This window comes from Pholis gunnellus (assembly GCF_910591455.1).
Source record: "Pholis gunnellus genome assembly, chromosome: 18".
NCBI classification, from domain to species: Eukaryota; Metazoa; Chordata; class Actinopteri; order Perciformes; family Pholidae; genus Pholis; species Pholis gunnellus.
This window is the reverse complement of record NC_136545.1, coordinates 20,205,456-20,233,402: the sequence shown is the minus strand read 5'-3', so window position 1 is coordinate 20,233,402 and position 27,947 is coordinate 20,205,456. Positions and strand designations below refer to the sequence as shown.

The window sequence follows — 27,947 nt, the reverse complement described above, 5'->3', positions numbered from 1 at the left end:
AGCTCGTTCCGCTGCCCCCAAGGGGCCAAACAAATAAATAAAGAGTCTACGTTTAATTAGCAACTTTCACTGGAACACAGCATCCACTTCTCTTTATAATCACGTGCATATGCTTTGCAAACATTGGTGCGTATTTAAAAATGTATTTGGGAACCGCCACACGGCATACCTGAGGGCCCCCCTGAGGGCCCCCCTGAGGGCCCCCCCGAGGACCCGAAGCAGGTTAATCCGGCAATGATCATACGAGTAATGTAAAACCTACCTGACAATGTTTATGTGTGAGACTACGGAGGCATATTGTTCGGTATTTACAATGTGATAGCAGCAACTGGTTACCTTCTAGTGCCACGTTTAGTAGCTAACACGGTCGTTTCTACAGTCGTAACTGTACGATGTTTATACGTACGTTACGCAGTTCGTTCTGATTAATAAATATACACACTGGATATTCATACAACAAGGCACATTATCTCCTGAGTTCCCTAAGCACAATAACCGGTGGTGTTTCATGAAACAACCCCTGCTTTATTCATTAAGAGAGAATCTCAAGTTGTGTTAATCCATGACTGATATTGTAAGATATGTACGACACGTCTGTGTGTGAAATGAAGTCATAATCAGCCCGGCGGTACCCGGGGTTCGATCTTTAACGAGAGCTCGTAGAGGGTATCTTCATCCATCACGAGCGTCTTATCCAGGAGGAACTGAGTCACCTGGAGGGAGACAACATATTCTGTGTTAATATACAAAATCACTGTACGTACATTCACTTTCACGCTGCACAAGTAACGCATTTTATCAGACGCACCTTGGGTTGGTGCTCTATCCTGTACGGCGCTTGCTGGAACTGACGGATCTCCCGGATGATGTGAGAAATCTGAGAGCGCAGAGAGAGTCGATAAGACAACTTAGTCAACTGACCGTGAGCTCACATTTGACTTTGGCTGCTGCTGCTGTTTGGGGGTTTTGGAGGGACTTTTGTTCATGGGATTGGTTTAGCAAACAGTCCATTGGGTAAGAACGTGATCAGGGGAATCAAATATCTAACCATCCTCATCTTGGAGAAGTTCACCAGGCCCTCCTCCGTGAAGTTGGGCGTCCCCTCCTCAATGAAAGCCAGGTCCGTGAGGTACATGCCCAGGTAGGGGACACATGGAGGGTTACAGCTGCCCACACACACACACACAGAGAACAAACGTTAGATTAGCTCTTAAGGACATGGATTCATTTTTCCTCCGGTAACGAGCAGTATTTACTTTTTCAGCGTCTCTCTGAGGTTCTTGAACCTCCCTTCTGACGACACCGTCTTCTGCAGCCGGTCCATCAGAGCCTTCGTCTAAAAAAGAAAATCCCAAAGAACCATGAATGTTTTGTAGGTTCTATTTCTAACAACTCGTTAAAATGAATTCAAACCTGTTTGCAGACTTTGGCCCACGTCTTCTTCAGCCTGTAGATGGCGCTGCGGTTGAGCGCGGAGGTGATCTCCAGCACGCCGTTGTAGTTGTTGAGGCAGCGGCAGATGTCGGCCACCGCCAGCCACTTCTCTATGGATCCGGCCCTGGAGCCCACGTCGGTGTGGGTCATTATCTGAGACGCCACCAGGTTACTCATCTGTGGAGTGAAGATATTCAGCAAATATTCTATCAAAGTAGTCGCCGTTTAATTCTAGGTCTAACTAAATGAAGGCTTTTATTGCCATCGCATTGCCCAACCCTCCATCTCCTACGAAAGTCCAGCAACACGCTTGTTACATGCAGACAGTCTTTTCAAAATAAAGTTCTGTCTTCACAGGAAACAACTTAGTTGGGTTCAGGCAACAAAACTTACTACGTTAAGTGACAATTAAGTCAACATCTGGGTTAAAATAACTACGAAAGTGGCGTTACTTAAATGTGGAAATAAATAAAGGTTAACTTCTGGTTTCACGCGGGACTTGAACAGCGGCCAACTGGGTGAAAGTCCAGAGTTTGTGGACTCGCCCGTCACAGCAGACTCCTCCCTTCACTGCGTTTGTTGCTCTTTATACTCGCTGGTTCACAAACACGTGGATCACATCCTGATTGATTTTGTGGTATATATATATATAAAAAATACACATTTCGTAAGTATAGCGTATACTTAGTACGAGCACAAAATGTAGAATCTGGTCTTACGTCGTTGAAATGCTGGCTGGTCTTCATGATGTACGGAGTCCTCTCCGTCTTGTCGACTTTCATCCAGCCCTGACCGAGGAACTCTCTGCAGGAGCACAAACCCACCAGGTCTTCAGTCTACTCACTGTGGTGGAAGGTACCTTTTAAGTACTTGTATTTCTACTTCATGCTCCTTCAAGTCAGACTTCTTTTCACTTTGCAGGAATGGACTTTTCCTCTCAAACATTCAACACTCTGAACCACAAAACCCGTCGGTGGGATGGAAAAGCCCAAACTACACCGTTCATCACAGCCAGACGCTGTAAACACTCATAATATGCAGATTTATTTTGCAAAAACACACAAGCCGTGATGACGCCAACTGCAGACACACGAGGTGAATGTTGTACTGCATGAAGTACTCACTCGTAGGGAATACTCCTGAACACGATGTGGTCCAGCAGTGTGATCTGTTCTGCCAGCTCCATCGCTGAGAGAGACTCGAAACACTCGGCTTTAGGACTCTCCGCCTGGAGACAGGAGTGTAGTCGGACAGAATTATAAAATAACGTGATTTTGAAGAACTGCAGTACTAGTACACTAACTAGGTTCCTCGTACTTGGAGTCCAGCTATGACGGGGAATTCACCACCGCACACAGTAACTACTGGACTGGGAGTAACAGCATTCTTACCACGATGAAGTGAAGTAGGGGACAGCTTTTCTGGAGATAAATTATTTAAACAATCGCTTAAAAATTGTACTCGGAAGAAATGAATCGAAGTACTTCGTGGTACTAATAGGTAGTAATACTGACCATCTGTAATATGTCCTCTATCTTCAGCTGAGCGTCGTCTTGTTCTTCTTGAGAAAGGGCACTGAAGAGCACAACAGACCGTTACAGCATGTGTGCATAGTACACATGTACTATGTAGTAGTACTACTACTGTAGTAGTGGAACGGAACCAAGTACATTTACTCAAGTACTCATTTGTGGAACTTTCCCATCTTTTGAAATTTTCTACTTCTCCTCTACATCTCAGAGGTACATGTTGTACTTTTTACTGTACTACATCTCAGAGGTACATGTTGTACTTTTTACTACATTTGTCTGACAGCTTTAGTTTCTTTTCAGCAGTAATATTAAAACACAAACATCAGATAAAATAGTACAACAGTCAATACCTTTAGTATGAGTACATTTGACTTTTAACATTCTTTTACTTAAGTAAGATGTTAAATGAAATACTTGTACTGGAGTAATTGTCACAGTGTGGTATTCCTACTTTTACTGCAGTTAAAGGATCTGAATACTTCTTCCACTGATGTAGTGGTGGTATTCTGATGTAGTTGTGGTATTCTGATGTAGTGGTGGTATTCTGATGTAGTGGTGGTATTCTGATGTAGTTGTAGTATTCTGATGTAGTTGTGGTATTCTGATGTAGTTGTGGTATTCTGATGTAGTTGTGGTATTCTGATGTAGTTGTGGTATTCTGATGTATTGGTGGTATTCTGATGTAGTGGTGGTATTCTGATGTAGTTGTGGTATTCTGATGTAGTGGTGGTATTCTGATGTAGTGGTGGTATTCTGATGTATTGGTGGTATTCTGATGTAGTGGTGGTATTCTGATGTAGTTGTGGTATTCTGATGTAGTGGTGGTATTCTGATGTAGTGGTGGTATTCTGATGTAGTGGTGGTATTCTGATGTAGTTGTGGTATTCTGATGTAGTTGTGGTATTCTGATGTAGTTGTGGTATTCTGATGTAGTTGTGGTATTCTGATGTAGTGGTGGTATTCTGATGTAGTTGTGGTATTCTGATGTATTGGTGGTATTCTGATGTAGTGGTGGTATTCTGATGTAGTTGTGGTATTCTGATGTAGTTGTGGTATTCTGATGTAGTGGTGGTATTCTGATGTAGTGGTGGTATTCTGATGTAGTTGTAGTATTCTGATGTAGTTGTGGTATTCTGATGTAGTTGTGGTATTCTGATGTATTGGTGGTATTCTGATGTAGTTGTGGTATTCTGATGTAGTGGTGGTATTCTGATGTAGTTGTGGTATTCTGATGTAGTTGTGGTATTCTGATGTAGTTGTAGTATTCTGATGTAGTGGTGGTATTCTGATGTAGTTGTAGTATTCTGATGTAGTGGTGGTATTCTGATGTAGTTGTAGTATTCTGATGTAGTGGTGGTATTCTGATGTAGTTGTGGTATTCTGATGTAGTTGTGGTATTCTGATGTAGTTGTGGTATTCTGATGTAGTGGTGGTATTCTGATGTAGTGGTGGTATTCTGATGTAGTGGTGGTATTCTGATGTAGTTGTAGTATTCTGTGTTTGTGGCCATAACTATTATGTACATTTGCACATCACATAACCTGCGTGTGCACTACATGTTCTTCGGGCCTCATAATATGTATTTCACACATGTATCTAAAGGTTCATGTTAACCCTTCGATGTCTCCGTCTCCTCTCGTTGTACCTTAATATGTTGGACGTGGCTTTCCTCTCTTGGGGCAGCAGGTCTGGATCTCGTAGCACCTCTTCCAGCAGACAGATCACCCCCATCTTCAGCTCACTGTTCATGTCAAAGTCCTGATGGACGAACACATTCACACACATTCACAGTTCAGCTGCAGCTCAAACGAGTCTGACTGGAGACATCAGGTTCAGTCCTCTTAAAATCCAGAACATGATTATTTAAAGACAAGTTGCATGAAATTCAAAAAAGATTTCCTTCATCACAACTATGCAGAGAGTGTTTCTTAAACTGTTTTACAACAAATAGTCCCGAACGGATGTGGGTGCATCTGTGGACGTGAGCGGGGCGCCCTCTAGAGGACATTTACATCAAGTGAACTTTCACTTCAGCACAAACATTACAATCACAGACTGACCTTAAAAATAAATTAAAAAAACATCCCGTTACCACAAACTGGGCTTGCACATTTAATAAAGAGGTATCAATGTATGGAAGCGACAATAACAAATATTTATTATACAAAATAAGTACATTTATAACGTTTCATAAACTGGAAAATGAAACTGTTGCAAAAGAGAATTGGAGGGAAAAACTAGCAAAAATGAATTTATTGCTTTTATTGGTAAAAATGACGTTCCTGTATTTTCCTTGCAGGACGATAAAGCTCTTCCTGGTTTTAAATAAAGGTTTTTATTTACCTTAAAAGACTAAAATCAATGATTTTGTCATCAAACAAACTTGATATTTGTGGTTGTTTGTCTCCTCCAGACTCTGATATCCGCCACAAATCAACAGGACCAAAAAAATAAAACAGTAAACGTTCACTTTTCAGGCCACAGACCAAAATAGCATCTTATATAATATTAAAAGAAAACAATCGTCCTCTCCGTGTCCCCCCGGGGGGGAGGAGGCTGACCTTTCTTCATGCTTCCTGGTGGGAGAAAAAGACCCACCGAGAGACAACAGAGTCCTCCAGGTGGACTCAGAGTCAGTCCAGCTGTGTAAAGACTCCAGCTGATCAGGTCTAACAGGATTCAAAGAGGTGCTGGACTCACCTGGGAGTGCTTGGAGACCCAGTGTCGCAGCACGTTGAGGACTCGGTTGGTCGCGGCTCTCCGGATGATGAATTCTTTGTCACAGACTTTGTCAGAATTAGTAAAACCTGAGAGGAAAGAAAAAAGAAATCTTAAGATCAGGACAAACATTTTAAATCAGAAACGGTTTATTGACAACAATATAGCAGAAGACATATTTTAAAAACTATGAGACTAAGAGTATCTTAAAATAAGTCTGTTATTAAAGTGTCGTGTGTATATTTAAAGAGAAGAGTCCAACATCTCTGAGGTCATTGTTGCTTTTTATCTCCCCGTTAAAAACATTTAGTTCAACTCAACAACACTCAGTGGTGGAAGAAATACTCCGATCTTAAGTTTTACTTTAGTAAAAGTAGTAATACCACACAGTAGAAATACTCTGTTACAAGTAAAAGTCCTGCATTTATGATTTAATAAACGTGAAGTACAATGAGTTGTAGTACAGTAAAAAGCACAATATGTACCTCTGGGATGTAGTGGAGCAGAAGTATAAAGTAGCATTAAATTTGACCTTCTTGACTTGCCGTACTCACCCTGGGAGCTGCTGTGCCCGGCGGCGGCGGTGGCGATCGCAAACGCTGAAGCCGGCGACATCGTGCAGCGAGAGTTCTCCCCCGGTGAGCCTGCAAGGAACCGGAGACATTACAAATATGTATATAAAAATATCCATAAGTGTACTTCCGGGTGTGTTTGTAGCATCTCGTACCTCCCGACTGTCTGTAGCGGAGATGCCTCGGCGTCGACGGTGAGCGGCAGGGAGACGTGTCGCCCGGCTCGCTGCTCGCTGGTGATTCAGGGAAGAACTTGTCCAGAGAAACTGACTCCAGGACAGCTGTTAGAAAGAAAAGAGACGTCAAACGTGATGCAAGAACACTTCTGTCTTCTTATTCTTTTACTTCTTCCTGTGAGGTTTGCTCGTCAGCCAGTGATGGAGGAAAGTATTCAGCTCATTAAATGAAGTAAAAGTACTACAACCCCCCACTGTGAAAGTACTCCACTAGTCCTGCATGGAAACTGTTCCTTTAGTCAAAGTATGCAATCAGTAAAACGTAGATAGCGGCTCAAATTATACTTAAAGCTACTACAAGAAACTTTCATTTAGTGGTGATTCTGTCCACGGTGGACCGGTCTCTGCTGGAGGATCCGGGTCTGTCCACGGTGGACCGGTCTCTGCTGGAGTCTGAGCTGAAGGAGGTTCTGGTGAACCTGCATGAGTTCATCTGGTTTCACCAGAATCCGACCCGGTGGCTCCGATGACGAGCATCAAGAATAACTCTATAGAAACAGACCATCTTCTCTCTGATGGTCTCTTTACTGATGGAGGTCTGATAGAGGATCAGGACTACACTGAGACTGGTTCATATAGAGGATCAGGACTACACTGGGACTGGTTCATATAGAGGATCAGGACTACACTGAGACTGGTTCATATAGAGGATCAGGACTACACTGGGACTGGTTCATATAGAGGATCAGGACTACACTGAGACTGGTTCATATAGAGGACCAGGACTACACTGAGACTGGTTCATATAGAGGACCAGGACTACACTGAGACTGGTTCATATAGAGGACCAGGACTACACTGAGACTGGTTCAGGACCAGTTTAAAGCTCCTCACAGTAATTTCACTGGATCCATCAAACTCTCTTCACTGGAGAAACTGTTCAGTGAACGTTCATTCAGATTCAATTAATTTTGATAATCAACGTCCCTATATTTGCCATAAAAGGCCGCCTGTACAATATCAAACACCGGTGTATTTGTTACAAAAGACAGACTAAAAATACTTCATCTGGATAAAAATAATCTGCAACATAACCTTTGTGACTGTTCATGTGCATCTTTGGTCTTTTGGGTCTTGAGCGGCTGTTATTTGGTTATTGGAGCGCTCTCTGTTTCACCGCTTTAATAAGTTTAATGAGCTTGTTGTTGTTTGTCTCCTCGTTCTCTCTTCAGAGACTTTCTGACCCGACGCTCCGCCGCTGTTTTCACAGCGAACAAGCTGTCGGCCGGAGCCAGATGGTGATCCGACGGCACGATTACGCCTCCGTTGGGTAACGGTGACCCATTTATGTCTCTCGTTCCCTCGAGTGTGGGTCAGCGACGTGTCGGATTCGAGTGCGATATTAGCAAATAAAAGAAACCGTGCAGAACTTGATGGAACGAGAGCTACCTGACTGGTTTACTCGTGTTTTATACAATCATTTGCTTTCGTGCTCCGGCTGTACACACCCCTGCGGATGCTGCGCCTCAGCTTCCCACAGAAGGCGTCGATGCGAGGCAGCTCCCCGCTGACGTCCTCCCCGGCGGCCGGGCTCGGCTCCGGGGAGCCGGGGCCGCGGCTGAGGTCCAGGGGGGCCTTGGTGGAGACGGCGGGCGGCGGCGGGGAAAAGCAGGAGGAGGGGGGCCTGGTGGAGGTGGGCGAAGGGGAGCGGATGGAGGGGCTGTGGCTGGAGGTGGGGGAGCTGGCCGCGGAGCAGGTGGGGCTGGTGGAGAGGTCCAGGGCTCCGGCTTTCCCACCGACGGGGGAGCTGAGCGACAGCTTGCGGCAGTGGACGGGGGAGGAGGTGCGGGAGGGGATGGTGAGAGGCGGAGGGGAGGAAAACTTGCGGCCCAACCTCGGGGATTTGTTGTTCAGGGGGTCCGTCCCCCACGAGCCCTGGTTGGTGGCGAAGAAGAGCTCCAGAGACCTGAGAGGAAGAAGAAGAGGAAGAAGAGTTGATGTGTTGATCTATCTCTGATCAGCTGACTAAACTAACGCTTTACTTCTGTATTTACTTGGACTGATCCAGAGCAAGCTGTGTGATCTTCAGACTGTAGTCAGGACAGAGGGACATGATGGACAGACGATCACATGAATGTTGCTCCACCCTGGGACAGTGACAGTGAGGAGGAGGAGGAGGAGGAGGAGGAAGGCAGGGTGATGGATGAAGAAAGGAAGAACAAAAGAACACGTGGAGATGGAAAGATGGAGTGAATGTTTCATGAGACGAGAGGGAAGAACACTTAAGATGAGACGCTACAGGTGATAAAACATGTAACTAATAGATAATAACACTCGTGGTGTAATGGACCGTTGTGGATCTGTGATCCGTGCAGAGACCCCCTCGAGGTTCGGCACACATGTGAAACGTGGATTAATCACACAGGTTTACCGTTAACCATCAGAGTGTAAATAAAGTTTCACTGACTCAGTAGAACTTGTGTTTCTAGTCTCTGATCAAGTTTCATTGTAAACAACCAATCAGAGGAGAGCTAGTAACGTTAGCAGCACCGCTAACGGCTAACCAACGGAGGATCACTTCAGTGACATCATGATGCCTTCAGGCTCTGCTCAGTGAACATGAGTACTGGCTGAAGGTACATTATAACGTTATCATGATGTGTTCACATGTAGTCTGTAAAATGTAGTTTTGGTGATGAACTTAATAATTAACGTAATAACGTTATTAACATTACTAATAAACTTACATTATTACTTATACATTGTGTGTAAAAATCTTAATTTGTAAACTAACTAAAGCTGTCAGATTTGGTAGAATTGAAGTTTAAAGTGTCATAAAAAGAAAAAAGTAAATTACAAGCAGCTGAAATGTGTACTTGTGTACTCGGTTACATTCTTATGGACTCGTACCTGACGGGTATGGAGGTGAACGGCTTCTTGTAGATGTCGGCCAGCTTGTCGATGACCACGGCCGCCGTGGTGAAGATCCGGTACGTGTGCAGGAAGGTGTTGAGGAAGTCGATGGAGAGGAACCGCAGGTCCGTCAGCCGCTCCAGGAGCCGCTCCACGCTGGCGTACCGGATCTGAGGGACCTTGCAGGAGTTGAGCGTCTTGCTGAAGCAAATGTCGACGTCGTCTTTGTGCAGTCGGGCGTCAGATCTCAAGGAACCAGAAAAAAAGAAAAAAGTAAACCAACCATGCGTTTATCTGTCTCTTAATACTAATTTGGGTAGTTTGGCTTGAGCCAAAATGATCAACCAACATCATCACCATTGCTACACTGACAAACGTTCTCAGACCGTCAGAAATCCTGGTTTCGTACTTGATCATGTGCGGCACGGACACTTTGGAGTTCTCCTCAAACACGCTGGTCATCAGGCCGTTACACCGGATATTATCAATGCACTGAAACGAGAGATTCGGTCGACACCTTCAGTCCTCTTTAAATCTTACAGAGATCTTTAAACGGCTTTAAAGAAACAGAGTGAGGCCCAACCTGGCTGATGTCGCTGGTCCAGGCGGCCTTTTCCTGGCGAGAAGGAGCCAACAGGACGACGGAGAAGGACTGACCGTCCGGAGGCTCCACCACGATCTTGAACTCCAGGTGGTTGAAGCCTTGACCTGCTGCGTTGTCTGCAAGTGTGAACAGGTCTCAGTTAACAGCACATGTTGACGTTGAGGCAAAGAGACATGACAACCAGGGGTGTAACACTATGTGTATTAGTATTGTTTATGGTCTGTTTGACTCTAAATGGACCATCATTTACTAAATGAACATCATGCTGTATTGAAGAAGACTTGAAACTAGAGATTGAGACCATAAACTCATGTTTACAATGTTTACTGAGGTAATAAATCAAGAGAGAAGTAGAGTCATTTTCTCATAGACTTCTATACAACCAGAGGAGTCGCCCCCTGGTGGACACTAGAGAGAATGCAGTACAGACTGTAAACCCCCTGATATTGGGCTATACAAATACAATGGAATTGAGTCATGTTCTCAAAGACTTCTATACAAACTGAACCGTGACTCTTGTGTACCGTTACACCCTTAATGCTTATGTTCAGAAGATACTCACAGTCCTCATCACTGGCTTCTAGTTCTTCGATGAGAGTGCACTCTATCAGAGACAACGTGCCTCCTTGCTGTTGGAGGAGAAAAAGATGACAACAGCATCTGATTAGTTTATAAATGCTACCATTTGGATAAAATATATCTGTGGACAGGTTGAGGCTGAACCTTCAGCAGGTGAAGCTTCCCTCCAGATGTTCGTGTACAGATGAGGATGTGCTTGGTGAACAGGAAACACTGCCGCTCTCCTTCCTTCCTCAGGGAGAGGGAGCCCAGGCGGACCTTGCTGAGCATCCCCCGCTCGCTGCTGGATGGCAGCTGGACGAGGGAGCCTGTTTAGTGTGTGTGTGGGGGGGGGGGGGGACGGTGCCAAATGTCTGTTAATTGACAAGTAATTGCTGTTTTTCAAAGCCAGTCTCTGACGGTGTCATATTACACAACATGACTCGACTTACACCACGAAGCTCTCGAGGTACACGCCGCTATTGTTTTAAAGGCAACAAGAGTAAATCTTACGTCGTTTTTCAGCAACCTGCTTTAATTAACAGAGACATATTTTCTTTTTAAATAGATTCTGTCCAGTGCAATTTATGCCAATGTGAAGAGCGGCTCACGTGGATTTACAAAAGTGTCGACTGTGAAGGAATAAATATTTAAAAGGAACTCTGAAAGTGTTTAATTTGAGAACAGAATTTGGTGGAGTTGTTTGTCTTTTGCCTACATGTTGCCATAATGAACTATATTAGATATAGTAGAGAAATGAGTTGTAGTCGTTCATAGAAACATAGTTGGTCTGAATATGATTGGGCAGCAGGTGCTTCAGAGGAAGCTCACCTTGTCTGACGAAGGTCTGGCTGGTGTCCAACAGGATGTCACAGCCCTCTACGATCATCCTCTCGATGGCCAGATTCTTCCTGATGTTCTCGGTGTCGCTCACCTCATCGTGCATCATCCTGCCGACACCAACAATCATCATCATCATCATCATCGCCATCTATGACGACACATGTCTGAGAAATGTGTTCACACACACTCACTTCGACAGCTCCTCCAGTTTGGATTTGGCGAACTCCAGACTCTTGCGCTCCACGTGCTCATGAGGTGTGTGAGCCAGCAGCTCGTGAAGAGTGATGATGTACCGAGGAATCTGAAGTACACAACGCCACATGTCTGGAAATACTTTTTTAAACACCGGTTTATTTATTTTATAGGGACAGAGCACGTTAATGAACCTCAATATAAAATAAAAGCTTTATTAGCAAGAAGGCTAATTTACAGGCAGGTAACTAAAAATGAGACGTTACAGAAGTATTAAAATCCTTTACTTCAGTAAAAGTACTAAAACCACTGAAACCACCGAAAATTGACACTACAAGTCAAAGTACTGATGTAGTGAAGTAAAAAGTACAATATGTACCTCTGAGATGTAGTAGACTAAGTACTTGGGTGGGTGTACTACCTGGAACATGGGATAAGTGAGGAACGTCTCCAGCATTCGTCCCTCACACGCCGCGTTGGACTCGTACTGTTTCAGCAGCTTGTCAAAGTCTCGGTTCTGCTTGCAGTTGGCCAGAACCTGCAGACTGTACTGGTGGTTACGAACAAACTCCTGGTAGATGTTCAGCATCGGCAGCAGGATGTCGAACAGGTCGGCTGGTGAGTGAGCAAAGAGAGCACAACAAATACTCTGAACGTGAGATAAAAGATCATGTAGTTCACAAGTTCACAAGTTTGTTTTGCTATAAATTATAAGCATTTATTGCATAGTATTGAAGAAGACTTGAAACTAGAGATTGAGACCATAAACTCATGTTTACAATGTTTACTGAGGTAATAAATCAAGAGAGAAGTAGAGTCATTTTCTCATAGACTTCTATACAACCAGAGGAGTCGCCCCCTGGTGGACACTAGAGAGAATGCAGCTTTGACACATTTCTGCAGCACTCACCCAGGACTAGTGTGGGCCAGTTGGCGATCCGAGCTTGGAGACCCTGATGGAAGATCTCGTGCAGGAACATGATGGTCTCACTGGAGAGGGAGAGACATTCTTACTGTTAACTATAAACTAGAAGGTAAAAAATAATAATAATAACAATAAAAAAAGGAGATACCTGTTGAGGAACACGGTGCTGACGTCATCGTGGCTGATGGGAGGCTTCTTGGAGCTGGCCGCCATGCGGAGCGGCCGCAGGAAGCAGTTGACCAGGATGGAGAGCTGGTGGACGTACTCCGTCTCCGCCTCCACCATGTTGAAGACGATCTGGTTCCTCTTCCTCATGCTCTCGGCGTGCGGTGAGCTGATGTAGTCCTGGACGATGATCTTCCACTTCCTCCGGCACAGCCAGCCGCGCATGAAGCTTTGCACCTTTTTGATCTTCTTGATGTCGGGGTCTTCCTCCTCTTGGTTGTTCTGGTAAGGCAGCATCCTCTCCTTGGTTTTGTTCACCATGACGATCTGCCACAACACACCGGCACAGAGCTTAAAAAACTGCTTTTTTCAACATTTACTACAGTAGATCTCAGATGGAAACGTTGTACGTTTTACCGCATTACAATTATTTAATACTTTTACTTATTACTTACTGTTTACATTAAAAAACACATGGTATGATGCAGTACTACTGACCTACCTAGTAGTACTCAAATAAACAAAAATTAGCTCCACGTTGACAAGCTACGGCATTAAAATGCTCTTACGTGTATTTGCTAGTAATTTAAAAAAACTAAATATAATATAATGTGAAATGAGCCGTTCTGCATAACGAGTACTCATGATGAGGCTGCATCCGCTCCTTGGTTTTGTTTACTACGACAATCTGCCACAACATACCGACACAGAGGTTAAAATATTAATGAAACCACCTCAGAGGTTTGAAAACAACAAATATCTGGTTGCATGATGAGGAAGTAGCGGTCTTGGAATCGCTGGAGCCCTGCTGTGCTTTCATTTAACACACACAAACTCTCCAAACTCAAGTGTTTTCCCATCATGCCAGAGGCGTTTGCATGCTTTGATCTGCATCTCTGAGTGCATGCATGTGTGTTGTATGTACGCATGCACACGCAGATGTGCAATGCGCTCATGCATACCTCGGCTTTGAGCCTCTCGATCTCGGTGTCCTGGTCCTCCAGCTGAGTGCGGAGCTGATTGGCTGCGATCTTCTCCGTCTCCATGATCTGGACCAGGTGGATGTACTTCTGCATCAGGATCTCACGCTCGATGATGATGTCGGAGTAACTAAAAGGGAGCAAATGTTGTACTTTTTACCTCACTATTTTGCTTATACCATTGTCACTTGCTATAATAAAAAAAAATATGACTATCAATTTGTATTTTCATGCATTTTGCCACAAAAATCCAACGTTTTTCACAAGCCATTCACTCCATTTCACTGCCAATACCTGGAACAATCATTACCGTCCTATAAGCTTCTTATGGAATGGAAACGTTCACTGCTCCAGTATATAGGACGGGCCTTGGATACGATTTGGCAACAGGAAATATTTCTAGTCTGCTCAGCTCATAGATCCTTTTAGCTCAGCTACAAGCTAGAAAGCCAACGTTATGCTAGCAATATTAAGTTAATAAGATTGGGTACAGCTGACCAACAGTACATATAACTTGACAGTATGTTAAGCAACAAGACAAGCTAGCTATTCAACCGTGTATTTGTCCCCAAATCAATATCTATATTTTCACAAATCTTGATTCGCATAACGCTAGCGTGAAGCTAACACCATGCTAGCAAGATTAGCTTGTCAATAGTTACGTACGTTGACAAACAGTGACTATAATTTGACAGTATGTTTAGCAACAAGACTAGCTAGCAATCCAGCCATGTCATTTTCCCTAAATCAATATCTATATTTTTACAAATCTTGACTAGCATAATGCTAGGATAAAGCTAACATTATGCTAGCTAGATATCCTGCTATGTCATTGTCTATACTAATCTACTAAAATTGGTTCCACATTGATGAACTACAACATGAAAATACTTTGTATTTGTTGGTGATAAAAACAGAATATTCTATATTAATACAATTATGAAAGGAGCTGTTCTGCATAATGAGTACTTTCACTTTTGATACTTTCATTTTGCTTTAAAATTCAGGACTTTTACTTAGTATTTTTAGACCCTGGTATTTTCTACGTTTACTTGATTAATTATCAGACAGTATGTGTTTATAAGGTAACATGAATAAACAAAAGCATCACGTTTTCCCGCTGAATGTTCAGATAACGAACAGAGAGGAATAGAGGTCGAGCGGCGAGATCAAGGCTGTGACGCAACCAGAGGAGCAATACAGCACCAGTGTGACCTAAATGTGAACCGCTGCGAGCAGAACACGTCCATGTTCACACACACACACACACACACACACACACACACACACACACACACACACACACACACACACACACACACACACACACACACACACACACACACACACACACACACACACACACACTTTATGCCAAATGTGCATCAGCACAATAAGCAGCAGAAAGTAGAAAAAACTGTTATTTAACACCTTAAATCATGAAAAGTCATAAATTCTTTGTGTTGAATATGTAATTAATTAAATGTTAGAACATGACAGTGGTGGAGGAAGTATTCAGATCTTTACTATCAATACTACAACGTTAAAAATACTCCATTGCAAGTAAAAGTGTTGCATTCAAAGTAAAAATATTAAAGTAAAAAAGTACTCGACTACAATGTCTCCTGTGACATTAGAGAGTTAATACTGAAGCATCAATGTTAGAGCAGCATGTTACTGTTGTAGCTGCTCCAGGTGGAGATACTTTTACATTATATAATTATATACAGTCAGCTGGTTTAGTCCAGTGGTTCCAAACATAGGGGTCGGGCCCCTCCAAAGGGTCACCAGATAAATCTGAGGGGTCGGGAGACGATTAATGGAAGAGGAGAAGAAGAAACTAAGTTCTGATACAGAACCAAACGGGAACCATTCATTTAATCTTTAACAATGAATTGTCTTTTACAATGTCTTCATGTTTTTAATGTAAAATCTTAATCTGAGAAGTAACTAGTCACTAAAGATGTCAGAGGAATATAGTGAAGTAACTACAACTACATCCATCTCCGTCCAAAATGTCATCACTTCATCATTTGGGTGAAATTGCCATTGTTGTGTAATCGGTCGTTGGTGTGTGTTTGTGCGTCTTTGTGTCTGTCCACGGCTAATCTCTCTAATCTTTGCAGTTTGTCCACTTTTATAAAGTAGCATAATAATCAAGCAAAGTACAAAACTGTACTTAAGTACAGTACTTTAGTAAACGGACTCCGTACCTGGCCTGCTGGATGCAATCCACCCACTCGTTGCAGTCCGACTCTTCCTCCGTCCGCAGCTCCAACGGTTTCTGTCCATCGTGGCCAAAAATCACCAGGAAGTAGTGCTGCGGTGGAGAAAACAGACGAAACATCAATTCACAGGAAAACCGTATCACTGCTCCTCTGGTACAATCTGTGAATACAATCCGTCTTGACATGAGATCAGAACCACAGACTGATATAAGAAGCCTTGAGTTCTAGTGACCACATCTGGACTGAGGAGGAGTGACGTAGAGACGCCGTGTACGTCTCTGGTAGAGACCTGTCAATCACCGTGTAGCCCCGCCCCTAAAGCATCCCCTGCTTTATGGTCTGTGTGACTCTAAATGGACCATCATTTACTAAATGAACATCATGCTGTATTGAAGAAGACTTGAAACTAGAGATTGAGACCATAAACTCATGTTTACAATGTTTACTGAGGTAATAAATCAAGAGAGAAGTAGAGTCATTTTCTCATAGACTTCTATACAACCAGAGGAGTCGCCCCCTGGTGGACACTAGAGAGAATGCAGCTTTAACACGTGAAGCTTTGGCTGAGGTTGCCTCCTGACTACAATATACTGTAGGTTTTTAATTTTTCTATATTTGTGATATTTTGTGCATATTTTGATCATCAAGTCAAACTTAAAGGACTATTTTTGGAAAACAGGGAAGTAATTGTCACCGACTATTCCAGTATTAATAAAACCATAAATCAGAGGGATTTAACCTCTTTGCACACAATGATTTATTTAATAGTCGTACATTTTATAAACACCATCACATCTGATGTAAATAAAGAGACGAGGACAAACTTAGCAGCAGAGTTTTAGAGTTATTGAACTTTTATCCATCATCGCCTTAACTTCCAGTAATGACACTTCCAGTATTCAGAAGTCATTCCCATTTTACATTCAACAAAACCACAAGCAGAGACTCACAGGGGTTCATCAGTACACATGCACATTAACTTAAATAGTGCTCAGAATACAAAGTGAGGAGCCACAGCACTCTAGTAGTCAGAACTGATACCTATTCCAACGCTAAGTGCAATTTAAACATTTCAATCAGGCGTTCTTATGAGGACTGTGAGGATCGAAGCTTCCTGTTGCAGCAGTAATGCATTCAAACGTTGCAGTAACTCGATCCTTGCAGATTTTGCCCGTGCACAGATGGAAGATGTCAAGACACCCATAACTATTGTCAACAAGCAACATAGATGCAATGTTCCTGTCAGCTGTTGTTTCAAGTTAAGACGGCTGAAGTCCAAACTTTACAGAAGACGTTTCCAGACATCTAAGGGACTATTATACATGACAATATTCAGAATTTGATATGGTTCATGTAAACATATTTTTACTTTATATTTGTTTACATTTTGTCACCATTAAATGATGAATTATCTCCGACCATCTCCCGTTAGCAGTGGACCTTTAGACGTCCACACAACCGTCACTGGAGAAAACGATTCTCAAGTTTCTATCGTCTATCAGCAGATTATTTATTCTCGATGCATATCAGACATAATGACATCATCGGGAAGTGTTTGTCACACTGAATTGTGTCAAAATGTATGAATGGATGAATGTTAACAGTGTGACAGGGTTATGACTCCTCGAGTGTGATTTTAAACTATCTCTGCATCGCGTTCAACTCTCCATTATCGGCTTCGTCTGTTATTAAATTACCGCCGAGCACAGCGAATAATTCATTCCTCACCTCCCCCTTGTGATGTTAATCCGGACTGAATGGAGCTTTAGTCTGATTATCAGGCTACTTTATTATTAACTGCAGAGGATTACGCTGCTCAGGAGACTCACAGACTAACGAGAACGAGGTTTTTATACTGAAAATCAAAGCTTTGGCTGGAATTATAACAAACATGTGAATTGATTCAGGAGAAGTTATAACTGATGAGGAGGTGCTGCAGCTCGATGAAATGATGATGATGAGTTATAGCCGAGAGGATGACCATCGATCTTCCTGCGTCCAGACGCTCCGTCTAAACGCACCGTGAGATCTCCTCCAGCCGATCAACGATCTCATTAAGTGACTTACAGCTAGAAAAAAGAAAAGTGACGAAGTCTCTGCTCAGTAAGATAAAGAGAACGTCCAGAAGAGCTACAACCGAACAAATACGAAGTAACCGGAAGCTCACACAAAAATCAGTTTAGGGTCAGAAATGACGTAAAGTGGAATCATAAAATGTCTAAATTTCTAAATGTCTGCGAGACAGAAGACGTGTTTTCTGCATCACAAACCTCACGATGTTCAATGAAACTCTTAAAGTTTTAATATGACGCAAAACTACGATTGTGTGTTAAAACATTTGTCAGCTGTGACGATATTTTTAGGCTCATTCAGTCATTTTAAAATCATCCTTCCAGTTTGTTTTCAACCTGCTTATCCACAGAGACCAGAGCATTTTAGATCAGGTTTATACATTATTTAGAAGGTTCATGTATGTGAATGTAAACGTGTTCACGCACGAGTCCGTTCCTCAGGCCTGGACGACACGATGACGTCTCTCTGATGCAAACCGATGTTTGGAACCGACTTTAACCAACTGGTCACTGATCCAGGTTCAGTTTACGAGCACACTTAACTCACGCTGGTTCTACAGCGTCATGAGGAGCAGGAGTGCTGCTCTACATGAGTTAGATAATAACAGTTATTACTTTAGCAGCAACAACAACAACAACAACAACAACAACAGGCCTTTTTAAAGAACTTTAATTGACCAGAATCCATCCGGTCTCACGTTTTCTTTCACACGATGTTTGAACACATCTTAAGCATCTGATACTAAATGTATATTATGAAGCACAGACACAATCTAAAGAGAAAAGTAAACTGCACCACAAACATATTATATCATATTTATTCCTGATAAACCGCAGATTTATGAGCATGAAAAGAATGAAAGTCTTTAAAAGGTTTGGTGCAAAATTGACGGCATATATGAGTTTTTATATTATATTATATTGAGGATATATGTCGTATAAATACAATATATTTAAAATGTTGGTATAAAGTTAGCAAAACAAATCTTCAAGCATTTCTTTTCTGCTGATAAAGAGCTTTGTTTCTGTGTTTATTGAAACATTATTATAACATGTGACAGTATATTAGACTCTGAGGCAGAAAGTAGGCCTGTATAGTAATGATGCAACGATAAGCGCTGAGAGACACTCGCTAGCGTGTGGCGGACCAGAGAGAGGCTTAAGGGCTTGTTTGTGTGTGTGCGCGTGTGCGTGTGCGTGTGCGTGTGCGTGTGCGTGTGTGTGGGGTTACATAACCATCAGGGCTCGTTCAGCTCCTCGCATTGCTAATGCAGCTTCCACGGCCACAAGCCTGCTTTAAGCTGCAGGATAACAATGAGACAGACAGACAGACAGACAGACAGACAGACAGACAGACAGACAGAGGGAGCTTTAAGCTCTGCACTCAGCATCACTACGTCCAGTCACAAACATCATCAGCTCATCTGTCTGCCGCGCACAGACACAAACGTCTCAGCTCAGTGTTTCAGACTCAGCATCGCTCACATCACGACCTGCAGGTTGTGTCTGAATCACTCTGATGTAGCACTGAAGTATTGTGTCGTGTGCATCGAAGCCTGATATATCTTCTTCCTTTGTAGTAGAGCTCCATTACACGCGACATGTTAATTCAATGTCTGAAGAATGTGTCGAAAAAGTCTGAAGAATGTGTCGAAAATGACAAAAAATTATAAAAAATGTCACATTTACATTACATGCGACATGTTCCTCCAATGGCCCAAAAATGCAAGAATAAAATGTCAGAAAAATATATTCAAACTTCCAAATCATTATTGAGAAACGTTCGATAATTGCATTAAAAGCTGAAAAATGTGTAAAAAATATTTGAAAAATCTCCCAAAAATGCATAAAAAATGTGGAAATTTTTTGAAAATTGTCAGAAAAATGCTTAGAAAATGTCAACAAATACGTGGAAAATGTTTTATACAAACTACAGTGAACAGCTGTTTTGTGTATTATAAATGTAAAGTATTAAATTATGGCCAGTTTCTAGAGCTTTATGTCCTCAGTAGAAACAGTAGACTTGGTGCTGAGGAGGCACTTTGTTAGTTTAGGACATGATCCTAAATCACACTGTGATCTTCTTTACAGGAGACAGTTCAGGTCAGTTTCCTTCTGTCAACGTCTAGTTTGCAACGTTTACGATCTTTTCCTGTACTGTACACGATGAAACCATTTATGTGTCCGATGAGGCTCAGATCGATCCCAAAGGAACGGGTTCATTCTTAACATAATGTTAAAGTCACTGATGCGTAAACAAACACAGGGTTTAAAATGTCCTCCAGGCTTCGGGACATTCCCACACCTGGACCTTCTCTCCCAGAGATCAAAGGGGCTCGTCGTTTGGAAGGTTTTTACACGTCGTATGACACCCAGAGACCCACTCTGCGGGTCAAAGGTACCAGCGGTGTGTAATGGAGTCTGTGCGGTTGTGTTGACTTGGTGTTCAGACAGCTATAGACGCTATAGCAGCCTCCCAGAGCTCCGCCACATGTTAGCTACCGACACAGCCAGCAGAGTCCTGCTTTAACATTCACTCTAACGCGATTCAACACGTCACATCTTTGGTTTTTATTTCTACAACTGCAAGAGCAAAGCTGACAAACATGTACATGTAATCAGAAAATACGTATTCCTTCTAATTCCCTTTCTTACACATCATCACGGTCTTTGTCCCGTTGTCTGTTTGTCTGGAGCAGGCAGCAGCGTTAGCATAAAGCTAAAATAAATACAGATGACACGTGTAGCACGGCCCGTCAAAATAAAAGCACCAATTCAGTTTAATTATGTTTTAAATTAACAATATAATGCTCTTATTGTAAGTCACTTTGGATTAAAGTGTCGACTAAATAAATGTAATGTTATGTAACTTAGTTTTGGCAGCAGCTGTAAAAACACTTCACACGACCTGCCGAGCAGCAAACAGCAGCGACTCAGTCAGAGACGATCTGGTGAACAAACCGAAGCGTTGAGCAGATAAAGAGACGGATGTTTCCCTCAGGAGGTGGAGGAGACCAAAGACGGAGCTCAAAGAGACGGAACGCTGGACTTTCGTTCATCGGGTGACCAGAAAAAACGATTCAAAGTGAATCGCTAGCGTTGCTCGGCGTCTGCTGCGTATAACGAGCGAAGTTTGTGAACTTCAGGAGGTGCTGACGTGTGAACGTCTGCAGCTTTAAGTTTGACTTCTGACGCCGAGATCAAACCTTTCAGCCAGGTTACATTTGTTGATATTTAATCTTCAAATTGATCATAAAACATTCCCTGTTGCCAAAACTCTGCTTGTTCAGCCTGGTTCCCCTAAAGATATAATCCTTTATTCTAAAACGTCGTTCCCATAGAACAACATTTCTCCTGGATAACGTTTGTTTTTGACGCATCATAAATGCATTATAATCATAGTCTGGAGACGTCTGTGTACATGGAAGAGTCAAACAAAGAGGACTTTCACCCAGCAGGCCGCTGTTCGTGTCCCGTGTAAAACCCGACTTTGACTTGAATAACCTAAGAAACTTAATTATTTCAAGCAAAAACCATGTTTTACTAAATCCAACTAAGTTTTGTTGTGTTTTTGTTTTGTTTCAATGTACAACCTTGTTAGTTTCACAGGGTTGTTCGTCCTTAAATAACAAGTGCTACACGACTCCTCTCCCTTATAACGTACAGATGTAGGAAGTCGTCGCTCTCTGAAAGCACGATGCACGTTAATGCACAGAACCAATCGGAGTCATTCAGCGAGTCACGTGAGCCTTCAGCTCGGCTTCTAATGTTTCCAGTAAATCGGAGCCGTGAATCGTATCCTCGCTCACTGTTGTTCCTGTTTAACTCATCTGAGACTAATCCCATTAAGACGGATGCTACAAACATCGTGTTCAGGGTAAACAGCAGCTGTGAGGAACGACACAGAAGCTAATGTGAAGTGATAACGTACATAAACACTTTAGTGGTAGAGGATCACGTCACAATGCAAACAAACAAAGTCTTCTTCTAATAAACTAATAAAGCAAAACAACAACTAATATGGCTGTAAACAAACAAAACAGCCATAATAATATAGAACTTATGTCTGAAGTAACTTCTATTCTACTACATTTTGGACGGGAATTATGTACTTTGTACTTCACTATGTTGATTTACTTTATTTTACTAAATTACAGAATGTCATTTAAAATATCATATTTTGAATGAAGCTTTGAATCTCCGTCATATTTGATGAGGTCATCACCCAAACAAAAAAACAAACAACTAACGAAGTCCTCAGTTAGGATAAAGTGACTTTAATGAATACGAGTCGTCAGTGCTGCCTCGCTTTGTGTTAAACAAGAACCAGGTCAACGGAGCAACTACATTTATTGTAGTTTTATTTGAGCAACTTAAATATTGTTTATTTTAACATTTGGTCCTTTAATCTAAATTCTTAAACACTAAACAACTTTTGTTTAACTTGCAAAGTGGAATTGGAACAAAATAAGTGAAAATAGAAAAATGTAAAATATTTCAGTGCTGTAAATTTGACCATCAATTATTAAGTAGTTGTTAAACTTCACTGTTTTCTTATTGCGTATTCAACTTTTATTTGCTTCAATAATTAACAGTTCCTCTTAAAGAATAAAGTAGTTCAAGTTTAGCTGCAAATAAAACCGTAAAAGTAACTTTTGAGGATGAGATCTTGACTTCACAACAGCAGAGGAGGAGGAGGAGGAGGAGGAGGAGGAGGAGGAGGAGGAGGAGGAGGAGGAGGAGGAGGAGGAAGAAGAAGAAGAAGAAGAAGAAGAAGAAGAAGAAGAAGAAGAAGAAGAAGAAGAAGAAGAAGAAGAAGAAGAAGAAGAAGAAGAAGAAGAAGAAGAAGAAGAAGAAGAAGAAGAAGAAGAAGAAGAAGAAGAAGAAGAAGAAGAAGAAGAAGAAGAAGAAGAAGAAGAAGAAGAAGAAGAAGAAGAAGAAGAAGAAGAAGAAGAAGAAGAAGAAGAAGAAGAAGAAGAAGAAGAAGAAGAAGAAGAAGAAGAAGAAGAAGAAGAAGAAGAAGAAGAAGAAGAAGAAGAAGAAGAAGAAGAAGAAGAAGAAGAAGAAGAAGAAGAAGAAGAAGAAGTGTATTTATTCCGTTGAGATCAATGTGCGGATCAAAGTCGTGTGAATGAACATCAGGATTATGAGCCACAGATACGAGTGAATAATTAATGACGCGTCTGTGAAGAGAGTGGACATCAAATGAGCCGAGTCATCATTTGTACCGGAGTGCTTTGATGTTTTGTTGCTGCTTTAGATTCTTCAGGAGATCAAACGACAGCGTGTGTGTGTGTGTGTGTGTGTGTGTGTGTGTGTGTGTGTGTGTGTGTGTGTGTGTGTGTCCTCAGTTCTCTTACTTTAGTCTCAATGTTTCATTTCCCAACATGTCACAATGCCACCAATTCAAAATGTGCTCGGAATTAACTATTAATTAGTTATTTTCTATTATTTTTACTTTAATATTATCATAATTATTTATGTCGTCATTTAACTTACTTAACATTATTATCATCATGATTTATTTATTCATTTACTTATTTATTTTTAGCAAACTATTTACTTTTGTTTTCTCATTAATATCATTTATTAATTTAGTTATTTAACTTCCTTATCAACATTATTATTCATATTAATTTTTATATTTTTTCTCTACTACAATTGTTTTCCTTAACATTACTATAAGCACTATTTTTCTCATTATTTATTTATGTAGTTAAACATTATTATTATTATTATTAATGTGTTTCTCTCCTCTGACACGCCTGCACATCCTTAGAGTCGGTTATTTAGATTTAAATATCTTTCGTACACAAAACAACACAAACTCTGAACCACGTTTGAATCATAACGTCTGTTTAATACGTCGTGTCTTTATATCTTTGTCTTTATGTCTTTATGTCTTTATATCTTTATATCTTTTTACACCTTTTCTGTCTGGCTCATCACCTGTTTGTGTCACACGGACGACATTTTGAAGAAATGTTCTCGTTGTTACCACTCGATTTTTCTGCAGTGAGCAGAGCTGCAGCAGTTCGTCGACTGACGAATCATAAAAAACACAAAAACCTTTGAAGGTTCCCGTTTCTGCAGCATTTTCTGCTTTTCTTCATTTTGCATTTTAGGATCATTTTTGGGAGTTTTTGACTGTCGACAGTAACTGTAGCAGGAAACTTCACATAATGTTCTGATGTGTTTCACACTAAACGATTAATACAGAAAGTCAGCAGCAGGTTAAAGGACTGTGAACTCTCACCTTTCATGTGCACAACTGTTACTCAAACTCATCGTCTCTCTAGGACGACTTCTCTGCAAACACTTCTGACGTAAAGCAACCAGTTGTTGTCTGACTTGACTGTATCAGCAGACTACTGTAGAGGGTGTTGAGCTCAGCTGGGCTGAGTGAACACCAGCGAGCAGACAGACACCAAGCTGTCTCACTGCAGCTTCACCCTCCTCTTCCTCTGTCTTCATCTTCAGTTTGTGTGAGAGACCAACGCCACGAGAGAGAGAGACAGTTTGTTAGTGAAGAAGAGCAGATGATTAACTCCATAAACGGATCACAACCAGACGCAAAACGACCAAAAAGAGACGCAACGTGAGCACAAAGAGATGAAAAACAACCAACAACAGATGCAGAACTACAGCAGAGAGGCAGAAGAGACGAAAAACAACCAGAACGGGACAAAGAGCTGCAAAACAAATATGAATCCAGAATAAAAAGCTTCTCTAATGAGAGAAGGTGCTGTTTTTCTATGTTTTATATCTTTGGATACTGACGTCAGACAGAGATGCACAACTACCAAAAACAGACGCAGAGCTACTAGAGATACGAGTCCTTTACGTCCGACAACAGGATCACTAACATCAACACAAACAACACGAACATTCACTCTCTAGTACTTCAGGGAAGAGTTCTTTAAAGACTTTGGTTTGTGGCAGTAAAAGCTTCTTCTCCTGATTCTTCTTGTCATAAAGCAACAGGAGCAGACAGATTACCTGCGTATCGATGAGAAGATTAGATCTGACAGATTGAATCCAACTGAAATAAACTGTAACCTGAAGGATCCGAGCGTGGAGGAGAAAACCAGCTTTTAACGACTCGTCTACGCGACGCTGCTGATGATGAAACGTCTTCAGCCTCGACAGCAGCAGTCAAACAACAGGAATATGGGTCATTTAAAAATAGCTTCACACAACAAATATTACCATAAGATGTGTTTACAGTTAAATCATCGCTAGCATCAGGCTCTCCATGTCCACAGGACACAGTGCAGGTTACAGGACAGAGTGATGACGGGACGGGTGCAGCAAACTGTCCCGTTAACGTCTTCTACTGCAGAATATAGACGAGAGAAGTTTAAACAAAACACGGAGGATCGAGTGGAAAACACAAGTCGATTGATCAACAGACAGGAAGTTAAACGGAACCTTTTCAGGCTCAAATATTCAATATTTAGTTCCAGCTTCTCATGAAATGAATACCTTCAGATGTTCTCTCGACCATGATTGGTTTTACTTTGCAAGTGTTTTTAGTTTCCCACAATATAAACATCTCCGACATCTACAGATTGTTACCAGCTGACAGAGAAACAGCCTCCATGGTTCTGTATGTGATTATGATTCTGCTCAGTTTGAGTCATATGTACTTCTGTAAATTGAGAATTGATTGTTTGTCTCTCTCTCACGGAGGGTTTTAATATATGTATATATATATATATATATATATATATATATATATATATATATATATATATATCCTCTGTGAGAGAGAGGAACGGGAGTTAGAATGAAATGTAAAGATTAAAGGACGGGACTTTGGAGGACATTTACATGAGAAGCCACGAAGGTATAAACTCTTCTCTGATTTAAAAGAAGAGATATTTAGGACTCTATTGATAGTTTAAATGTGATGAAGGTTCAGAATCGGCTTTATGTTGGAGGAAATGTGGAGAGACTGGAGATCTGTGGAAAGTCATAAAAGAGTCATGAACATCCCGATGGATCCTGAGTCGTTTCTAAAACCTTAAAAAAGTAACGAAAAAAGACCAAAGACATGCAAACGATGTATCGAATAGTAACCGCGATCACGACGTCGGCCTCGCACAATTCAACCAACATGATCGACGGCGATGTCGACGTGTAAAATGCGCCGCTGCGTATAAATCAAGCGCTTCCTAAACTAACAGCCGGCCACCAGGGGGCGATCCAGATGTTTAGGATCCAGATGTTTAGGGTCCAGATGTTTAGGATCCAGATGTTTAGGATCCAGATGTTTAGGATCCAGATGTTTAGGATCCAGATGTTTAGGAGCCGTAAAGCCGCAGCACAACACGGTGTGAGAAACGTTCCTGAATGTTCTGAAGTAGAAGAGTGATGAACTCTATACTACTTGTTTGGCCCGGCTACAAAAAATGGCCAAATGAATCATAATAAAGTCGTATTTTGATACAAATATTTAGTTCATTAGCATGAAAACAGTGTCTCTTTATTTACATCTTAAAGTGCAAATGACATTATTTTGTCAGTAAAATTCAATGAATAATGCTGATAAATAATCATGATCTCATTATTTATCTAAAGTAATCGTGATTATCGTTTAGTCCATAATCGTGCAGCGCTAACGTGACGAATAATTCTGCTGACTGATGGGAAATATTAGTGCTGCAAACCGGAAAAAAAAGAGCTTTTGCCGATTTAAACTCAACAAACAAACAAATATACGACGGTAAGAATGCAAATGAAGACGAAGATGAAGACAAAGATTGAGTCCAGTCTATGTTACTGACTTTGAAATTTAAATAAAACTGAAAGATGTAACCAAGGACTCTGAGGAAACGTGTGTGATCAAAACTAAATGACTAATCGAGAGAATAATCGGCTCTGAAGATGGTTACCTGCTGAACAAAGCTCAAGAGATGTTCTTGATTTGAGTCACTTTACGATCATCTGCTCACATCTGAGAAGCTAAAAACGGAGAATGTTTGGCTTTTAAAAGTGTCAGAAGTGATTCTGCAGAAAAAAGATCTGCTATTTAAAATGAATATACTTTTGAACCCAACGGTTTTAAAGCAGCAGCGATTTTAAGTTGACAGAGTTTGAATCTTTCTAATCAATGATCGTTTACATTATCGTCTATCAAACGTCAGAGAATAGTGACGTCCATCACGTCAAGACATTCAATTTATAACGACGTAAAACAGAGAAAAGCAGCAATTATCAAAAATAGATCTTTTTCTGTCAACACTGAAGACCATTTATCCACAGATCTGAGAGCTGAGAACATGATGTATCTCATCCAGTCTGTGCATTAGTACATGTTTTAATTGAATTATTCATATTTTCAGAGATTAATGAAGTAGGCTGTCAAAAAAGGCACAAACACGTCACTTTACATGTAAACAGACTTCTAATAGTTTTATTTCTTACAGTATTCTGCTGTATTTATAGTGAGACTACTTTAAATGTGTGATTATAATGAGTGATTATTAATAAAGGAACATGTTTCATTTTGTCGTTTTTAGGATTCTTGGCAGCTTCATTCTTTGTTAAAATGACTAAATTAAGTCAGTTACAGCTGAGTTTGTGCTAAAAACATAATAACACTATTAATGTTGAGTACAGAGAGATCAAAAAAGGACAAAATACAAAGACTGATGCTTAAAATAGACCATAATAAAGCCCCAACAAAAGAAAACATGACATTTCCAACAGCAGCCTCCTTATGGTCTGGCTGGGTCTCTCAGTGGGACTCACCTGCTGTTTCTCCAGGGGCTCCTTGCTGATGGCGGAGACCTTGGGCGCAGGTGCCCGCTCGCACGTGCACCCCTCCAGCAGGTATATCCCGGAGGGCCTCGCGCTCTGGTCGTTCTCGAAGTAGAAGAGCACGTTCTGGTGGAGGGCGAAGAACTTCTCGGTCCAGCGGCTGTTCTCCGTGGTCTTCTTGCTCAGGAAGCCGCGCTTGGAGCCCTCTTTACGCGCGACCACCGACAGATAGAGCGCGTGGCCCTCGTTGTACCGCACGCCCTTCTGCAT

The 27,947-nt window shown here is 41.6% G+C and overlaps 1 protein-coding gene across 2 annotated transcripts; it reads right to left on the bottom strand.

The window, feature by feature from the left end:
* Positions 1-104: 104 nt before the first annotated feature.
* Positions 105-27,947, bottom strand: rasgrf2a (Ras protein-specific guanine nucleotide-releasing factor 2a; the record flags this gene model as incomplete). 2 transcript variants are annotated; one of them, XM_079178947.1, is made up of 27 exons in its annotated part: positions 105-713; positions 809-877; positions 1,049-1,166; positions 1,257-1,336; positions 1,414-1,611; positions 2,154-2,238; positions 2,559-2,662; positions 2,949-3,009; positions 4,612-4,724; positions 5,667-5,773; positions 6,239-6,328; positions 6,412-6,537; positions 7,941-8,398; positions 8,487-8,579; positions 9,343-9,591; positions 9,755-9,837; positions 9,929-10,065; positions 10,512-10,578; positions 10,673-10,836; positions 11,339-11,457; positions 11,542-11,651; positions 11,964-12,157; positions 12,453-12,532; positions 12,616-12,959; positions 13,595-13,742; positions 15,826-15,932; positions 27,669-27,947. In XM_079178947.1, 27 exons carry the CDS (start codon positions 27,945-27,947, stop codon positions 618-620), a joined length of 3,879 nt encoding a protein of 1,292 aa, XP_079035073.1. In that variant the 3' UTR covers positions 105-617. The 2 variants fall into 2 exon arrangements, with proteins under 2 accessions (XP_079035073.1, XP_079035074.1); XM_079178948.1 differs by lacking the exon at positions 8,487-8,579.